At 50.4% G+C, this 8,433-nt stretch overlaps 1 protein-coding gene across 1 annotated transcript; it reads right to left on the reverse strand.

Moving 5' to 3' along the window:
- Positions 1-5,227: 5,227 nt before the first annotated feature.
- Positions 5,228-6,616, reverse strand: LOC127310205 (polyubiquitin 11-like). Its single transcript, XM_051340896.1, has 3 exons — positions 6,483-6,616; positions 5,830-5,885; positions 5,228-5,724 (listed from the first exon to the last, which is right to left on the reverse strand). The coding sequence occupies exons 1-3, from the start codon at positions 6,614-6,616 to the stop codon at positions 5,228-5,230; spliced, it is 687 nt and encodes a 228-aa protein (XP_051196856.1).
- Positions 6,617-8,433: the final 1,817 nt, after the last annotated feature.

Consider the following 8,433-nt stretch of genomic DNA (forward strand, 5'->3'; position numbering starts at 1 on the left):
GGAGGCTCCCAACAAATCGCCACAAAGGCCTAGAATCCGTCTAGGGTTCCAAGAACCCAAGAGTAACAACTTTCTTGCTTTCACCACCACGAATCACCGTGGAGAACTCAAACCTATGCACCAAATGCAATGGCAAGAACACCACAAAGATGCTCAAGTCCTTCTCTCTCAAATTCCAACAAAGCTACAAAAGCTATTGGGGGAATAAGAGAGGAAGAACAAAGAGGAGAACACAAAATTCTCCAAAATCTAGATCCCAAAGATTCACTCACAAAGAGATGATTTGGTTTGGTCAAAGTGTGGATCTAGATCTCCTCTCTCTTTTCCCTCAAAAGGGGGCAAGAATCATGGAGGGATAGATAGATAGGGCAAGCTTCTCAAGATCAACAATGGAGGAGAGAGAGAGAGAGTCAGAGAAGCACTTGTTCCAATGGGGAAGAAAGCTATTTATATGAGAAGATGCTCCAGATCTGACCGTTATGCACGTTTTTGTATAACACTGGAAGTTCCGGCCACATGGGCCGGAAGTTCCGGTTGGATCCCTTCGCACATGTGCAGCTGATGGACTGAGAGTGGGTGGAACAAGGGCGGAACTTCCGGTGACCGGAAGTTCCGGCCAAGTTCCGGCCTACTTCCGAAATAGCGCGAAAACCATACTGGAACCATCTGCGAGCAAACACGATGTTTCCGGAACTTGGCCGGAAGTTCCGCTGGCCGGAACTTCCGACCTACTTCCGCCGAGTTACAACGAGAGAGGCACGGAGATGCTATTGTCAGGAGCATCTGGGCGGAACTTCCGCCAGTAGAGGCCGGAACTTCCGCCGGGAGCAAAAGACATATCGGTAAAACCTCCAACCTCGAAAATGCAATAAGTTGAGTTAGGAAACTCGGATTTAAGTGAAACCAATTTTGTTGGAAAGAGGAAGACAAGAGCTACCCAACAAAATATGGAAACTAGTGGGGGGTTATTTTCTATTATTTTTAGAGGTGCAATACCTCAACATGAGAAACCGAGAAAATCACCAAACACGAAAACGCAACAAGTGATCTATGCAAAATCCGTTTTTTGATGAACTAGAGCTTGTCATGAGAGTAAGCACAAGCTCTAAAACATCACATGGGTAAGATCCAAATAACAACCAAGAAAGGTGATGCACCAAACTAAAAAATGCAACAAGTGATCTATGTGAAATCCGTTTTCGATGAACTAGAGCTTGTCATGAGAATAAGCACAAGCTCTAAAACATCACATGGATAAGATCCAAATAACAACCAAGAAAGGTGATGCAAGGATGCAAAGGTTAGAGCTCTCCGAAGGATACGATCTAGTTACTCACTCGAGAGCCCTCTTGATAGTACGGCAACTAAATTATAAACCGGTCTCCAACTACACCATGAGATCGGTGAGAAAGAAACCCTATCAAGAGCAAACCTTAACCTTGTGCATTCCACTTGAGCTTGATGATGATGGTCTTGTCCGCAACAAGATGGAACGCCTTTCTTGATTGTGCTTGCTAGATGAAGTCATGCGAATTCTCCCCCATACTCCAATATGGGAGAGCTTCTTTTTCGGCGCGTCTTCACATATCCATGATCACCATATGGATGGAAAGCTTCAAGCATACGATCTCTTCGAGTTGGCTCATCTTGAACTTGCACTTTATTTCTTTACTCTTCATCATGTTGATGTCTTGAAGAACTTGAGGGCTCACTTCATCTTCATCTTCAAGACATACTTGACACTTGATCTTCTTCATTAGCTTCTTATTGCAATCTTGAAGCCAACATATGGTTCAACCATTGCCTATGGAAAACTCCTACAAATATAACTCAATGCAAACATTAGTCCATAGGGATTGTCATTAATTACCAAAACCACACATGGGGGCTCCATGCACTTTCAACTGGCAGCCGAGGAGGGCATACTCGTCCTCCTCGAAATCTTCTTCATTAGGGCTGGCGCGATCGGCACCTTCGTCGCACCGCGCCACGCCCTACACCGTGCCTAAGCGTGAGGTGAAGGACGAGCCAGAGTTCGCGATGCCGCCCGTCAATTCGAGGCGCGGCGGCAACAATGTCAGCTGGCAGCAGCACAGGCGCGCCGGCGGCGCCCTCCACATCCCGAAGCCAGAGGTGAAGGAGGAGTCGGGCGACGAGGAAGCCACGAAGGTGGCGCAGCTGGCGGAGTACGAGTGCCAACAACGCCTCATCGCTAGCAGCGATGACCCCGACGATTGTCCAGGGTTGCACATGGCATTTGCGTTGTCGCTGAACGACAAGGACGTCTAGAGGGGCGACCTCGACTTGGCGATCGCAATGTCCATCCGCAACACCGGGAAGCTACTCGTCGACCTCACCGACGACGGCGAGGCTACACCAAGCGGCGCGGTGAAGGACGAGTCCGACGTGCGCGGCAAGCATGACGTCGTTGCCACCAGTACTACGACCCGTCTGGCTGCCGCAAGTACTATTAGGGTTTAGGTTTAAATTTCATCGAATTCCGTTCGAATCTATGTAATATATGGAAAGTTTGAATAAATTCAATTGTTTTCGATAAAATTTAAAAAATCTCAAATTCTGTTTGAGAACACGACTGAAGAACGACGTTTCACAAACACGACACGAACAAAACACGTTCTCCAAACGGTAAATCGATGCGGTTGGAAATGCTCTAAGCATCAATTCACTAACCACGAGGGACTCCGGGCAGGAGATAGAGGATGGCCATAATCCACTAGGGTGCGGTCGTTCTCCAAAGAAGAGGCGCTGGTTCTCCAAGGCAATGTGCCCTTCGTCCTTAATCCTTGCCTTGACATGTAAGAGCATCTCTCTATCCTCCGCCTCTAGAGCCTTGAGGATCCTCAACCGCTGGATGGCCAACTCGTCCGTCCCATGTTGTCTCTTCTACCTTATCCCACACTTTTCTCCTCCAACCGTTCACACATGAAGCCGAGGCGCAGGCGAGAACGCATCCACCAGATAGCATCGGCCACGAAGCTCCTCGCAGCAGCGACGCGCGTCGGCGACTCGGCGGTCGCCCATCCACGTCGGCGGAAATCGCCCAGCAGCCCGTCTCCCGTAGCAATTCCTTGCAGCAAAAAGCTGAAGCAGAAATCATAGAGTAAATCCCCTCACGCACGAGGAGCCCGGCCGTTAGCTGGCGTCAATGAACGGCTTGCAGCAGCGATGTCGCTGAAGGCGAGCTTGCAGCTCCGACGGCGCAGCAATTGTGGCAAGGGTTTGTAGCAAATCCGCCGGCGGCTGCTTGGAGTAGCAACTCCAGCGGCGCTTGCAGCTCCGTCGATGCTGCCTGTAGCAACGGCAGCCCTGGTTTGTAGCAACCGCGTCGGCCGCTTGCAGCAGCGCGTGGTGACGCTGGGAGCACGACGCCTCGCCGATGGGAGGACCGCCTTGCCTTTGTAGCAGCGTCACTGTGCTGTGGTAGCAACACAACTTGCCGCTGGCAGCTAAATGCGTCGCCCCTGGTAGCATTGACCTTCTCCGCCGCCCTTCCGTTGAAGTGCCCCATCCCTAAATCCATGGCCACAGCTGCTGCAAAGAGTGCTAGGAGATGCAGCAAAGCAGAAACGCCGCTGCTGCAAGTCGGGGACGATCCCCGCCGGCAGCGACTAGAGCTCTTGCCGGATTTGACAGCATCGCTTGAACGTCCGAGAGGAATCTGCTAGAAAGCCATGGCGGCAGTTTTGCTGCGGGGATCTTGAGGTGAATGGTGCTTGCGGGAGGGAAATAAACCAGGATTTGGGACGGCGGGGAGGTTCAACGGCGGTGTGCGCGCAGGATTCGCAGGGGACGGCAGCGGGCGTGGCTCTCATAGGACGAGTGGCGATGGGGAAATCTTCCGAGCAAAACCAGAGGAAGGAGAGAAGGGAAGCGACTGTGGGATCCAGCATGAAAATGTGGCGCAGTTTCTTTTCCCTGGGCCTGTGCACGTGGCACGCGCGGAAGGAGGACGATGTGGACGCGCCATCGTCCGGGGGGAAGGTAAGCATTTTCCAATCAAAAATGTAGAATTCAGTCTTCCAAAAACGTCTCTTACAATGATTTTGCCACTCGCGCAGAACAAAAACCGTAAAACATGAACTAAACAAATGAAATTAAATTCTCGTGGGATAATTCATCGATGAACACATATAGATGATAGTTGATGCTCCGATTGAGCATCAAACTTTACATAATTTGTACTAATAACCTAAATTAACTAACAACCCTAACGTCGCGACCTATTTTTGACCAAAATGCGGCCCCGAGGGCCACTCCGCGTGGCGGTGCTGGTGGTGACGGAGGAAGGCGAGGTGGTGAAGGAAGGCGAGGCGTCGAGCTCCTACTCGGAGTCAAGCTCGACGATCTCAAGCTTGACGCGGCGGACGAGCTCCTCCCGGCGCACCGCCTCGTACTCCCGGACTTGGCAGACGGCGTCGTCCTCCTCCCGGCGCCAGCGAGCTCATGCCTCTACGTAGGAGATGCCAGCCACATGCGCGATGACGGCCTCCTCCTCCTGGTTGTCATGGACGTAGTCGCCCGCGGAGAACGTCGGCTCCTGCGCCGACGCCGTGTCCTCCTCATCCTACGAGCTGTCGTAGATGGGCAGGTGAGGGGGGCGGCTCGACCAGCCAGAGGAGGACCCCTCGCCGACGCCGCGTCCTCCTCCTTCTCCGAACTGTCGTAGATGGGCAAGCGAGGGGGTGGCTCGACCCGCTAGAGGAGGACCCCTCATCTCCATTCGCATACTTCGCGAGCTTGCTTGGTGCGTAAGCCCCCAGTTTGTCCACCGGCGGGCGTTGTGCTTGCGCGCGCCGTCCGAGCGATTGAATTTCCACCGTTTCGCCCCCGTGCGGAAAACGGGGGGCCGCAACGGCGAGTCCCCGCTGCCCAAACTAGCGCCTCCCCTAGCAGAGCTACCGCGGCTAGCCATGGGGTCGCGTTGTCGGGCGAAGCGGCGATGGCAAGGTGCGGATTCCTCGTCGGAGGAGGTGGAGTGAGGCGGCGGAGCGGGCGGCAGCGGCGGAGGGGAGTAGGGTTTGGAGACCGAACTCCCCTCCGCGGCCCGTTTTAATACGGGCAACCGTCGCGTTTCTCGGGCCCCGAACTAAGTTTACGGGCCAGGCCGCTTGGTCACGCTCTAGTCTGGGTCACATTCGGCCCGAACCCGTAAACTCACCGGAAAAATACGGTTCCGACAGGTTATTCGGCATCCGTTAGAGTTGCTCTAAATGGTGATATCTAAGCTTGCAAACTTAAGACTGATTGTGTCATCCCGCAGTGTTCGGATACACATTGTCCTTGGCTGTCCAAAGGGGCACACAACATGAATGGTAGACCCATTTTGAATGTTGCAGTCGGACAGGCTGTGTCCAGTCTCTAGCTGCTTTCCGTCAAAGACGATTCTCTGGTCGTCCCGATGATAGCCCATCCAGTTCTGGATCATCACCCTGAGATGAGAGATGGTATATGAGCTCAGAACCTCGAGATTGATGTGAGTGCCAATCAGAGTCTTGACAGAGATATGCATCCCTGGTGACAGCAGGCGGAGAACAAGGTGTAGGGTGGACTCATGCTGAATGGTAAGGTCTGCCAGGGTAGTGCAGCCATCCTCGAGCACCTCGTTGCCAAAGACGAGTTTCTGTTCATCTGGAGGTATGAGTTCCTTCTCCTCAATCTTAGCCTTGAGTCCTTGACACAGTCGACCGTATCTGAACTCTTGACCTTGATAACGAAGGTCTTGCCGCTGAGAGTCTTAACATATATATACCTTAATCTGTCGCAGGCACACCAAACATCAGCAATGTTAGCACAAAAAAAAAACGTTACAGAAAAGCAGCAGGACATCAGCAGTTTCAACAGATGATAGGACCAAGAACAGAAACCTACACCTTTGCCGCAGCAACCCAACAGGTTCTACAGGGATAACATTTGGCTGTTACATGGGTACATGATCTTGTTAGATTTGAACACCTAGAGATATTTTACACTGCCTCAGGCGTAAGATGATAAGATAACGACCAATATGACTATCTTTGGTTTGTGATGTGAATCCTTCAGACATGCAATACACTTTTTTTTTTTGGCAAAAACTAATATGCAGCAGAAATTTGACGATACTGTGACAAAAACATACTAGTCAAGCACTCTCAAGCTTTGCTTTTTGGGTTAATTATTCATTTGCCACTAGAGGCCACCATACGTTCAGTTTTACCATTAGCGGGTAATGGTGCTCAGTTTTGCTATTTTGGACGTAGCTGCTATGGAGAGGCCAAACGGCTAGCTTTGGCCCGATTCCGTCCTGGAAGTTAGTGGTAGGGTGGGTCCGGATATTACAGGTGGGACCGCGCAACTTTGCCAACTCGGAGAGAGCACGTTTGCCACCACTTGCTCCCACGACCACCCCTGCTCATGCGACCACCTGCGCCGCCGCGGCCGTCCCACGTGGCCACCTGCTTCACCACCCCCTCCTCGGACGTCACCTGCTCCGCCGCCACTGTCTTGCGACGCCACCAGTGGGGCGCTCGTTCCGCGCCAGTGCGCCCGCCACCTGCTCGACGAAATGGCGACTGGCAGGGACAACCTTGGCGAGGCAAGTGTCGGGCCGGAACCGCATCAACGACTGGGTTCCCAAGGGGTAAGTATTGTTACTGCTGATCTTTTTTGTGCATTGCATTTTGGTTGATTTTACGGTTCCATTTGTGGTTGATTTTGGTGTGCTAATTGCGATTCTGTTTTTCGTGGGTTAGGATGGAGTTGCGGTTTGCATTCTTGGTGAACATTAGAAGGGACCAGTACATCATGGATGCAAAGAAAAAGAAGAAATTCCAAGGAGGGTTCGATTATCCGTTGCTAATGGATTGTAACTGGAGTTTTAGATAATTTGGGGAGGTAATTTGCAGTCCATATCCTTGGTTTGCATGATGAAGTGGAATTCAGATACTACGATGGAGGAACTCAATGGGTGAAAGTTAGTAATGATGCAGAGCTCGCTACCATGCTTGTTAAGTATAAGGAGAAAGGGCAATTTCAAGTGAGGCTAAAAATGACGTGGTTGTGTCGGCACATGGACCTTCTTGGCAGAATCATGCCGTCATAATGGCAACTCTAGCAAGAACAGTTCAGGCGGGGGACCTTCAATTAGTGCACAACAACGTGGTGGCTCGACAAGCGTGGGCAACGGCAGTAGGGTCCCTCGAGAAGTGGAGCCTGACTACGTAGATGATGAAGAGCGACTATATTCTGATGTTGTTCAGAATTTACGACGGGCATGTCGTGCTGAAAACCAAGACCAAGATGAGGCTGACATTGACGCTTCAGTGATTGATGACGAGGAGGGTAAGGACGAAGACCTTCCACCTGTTCAATGGGACAGATGGAAGAAGATTTCATCTTTGCATACATGAGTGAGTGTAGAAATGCACTTGTGACATACTGCATCAAGACAGAACGTACATTCGAAGTTGAGAGGAGCGACACTGTTCGTTACAGAGTGCACTGTCCGACTGATGATTGTCTGCACTCATCTAAAATGCAAAATATCACAAATATTCAGGTCAAAATGAACCCTTTTAGGCACATGCCTGGAATCAACCCTTAGAAAGGAAACAATCAGTAGATCCAAGTCAAGATGGGTGGTTGAAGAAGTAAAGCGGTGGGTGACAGAAAACCATAAAGTGGGTACAAAGGAGTTGCAGAATAACCTCAAAGAAAATTTCAAGATAGAGTTCCATACATGAGGGTGGGCAATGGTAAACAACATGTTATGGAATCTATTTATGGTAATTGGTAGGAAATTTTTAAATTGTTGTATTGATTCAAAGGTGAAGTGGAGAGGACCAGCCCAGGTAGTATTGTAGATATTGACCACCTCTCCGTGGAGTACACATTGAGGGGAGTGACATTGACCAAGGAATGCTTCAGTGGTTTTTTGTTTGTGTTGAGGTTTATCGCCGGGTTTTTTTGGAAGGCTGCAGGCCCTATTTAGTTATTGATGCAACTTTTCTCACAAGGAGACCCTTTCTTGTACAGTTGATGGACACAATTTTGTATTTCCAGATGCGTATGATGTGCTGGAGACAAAGTCCGAGAAGAGCTGGACTTGGTTTTTGCCGATCTGCGCCGTGCTATTGCACACACCATTGGGTTGGTAATTCATACAGATGCCTGCAAGGGTTTAGAAGTGTTCGTGGACAATGTGTTCCCTGGGGTAGAGCATAGGAAATGCATGCGTCACCTTGCTGCAAATTTTGGGAAGAAATTCAAAGGAAAGGTGTGAAGAAGCCGAACTACCACATGAGGCAGTTATACAAGAATGACAAAGTGAAGGAATACTTGGAAACATACCACTCCAAGATATGGCCAGAAGCCAATTCAGTGCTGAGCAAAGTTCATTATGTGCACAATAATCTTGCAGAATCTTTCAACTCAACG

This window comes from Lolium perenne, chromosome 2 (genome assembly GCF_019359855.2).
Source record: "Lolium perenne isolate Kyuss_39 chromosome 2, Kyuss_2.0, whole genome shotgun sequence".
Taxonomy (NCBI): domain Eukaryota; kingdom Viridiplantae; phylum Streptophyta; class Magnoliopsida; order Poales; family Poaceae; genus Lolium; species Lolium perenne.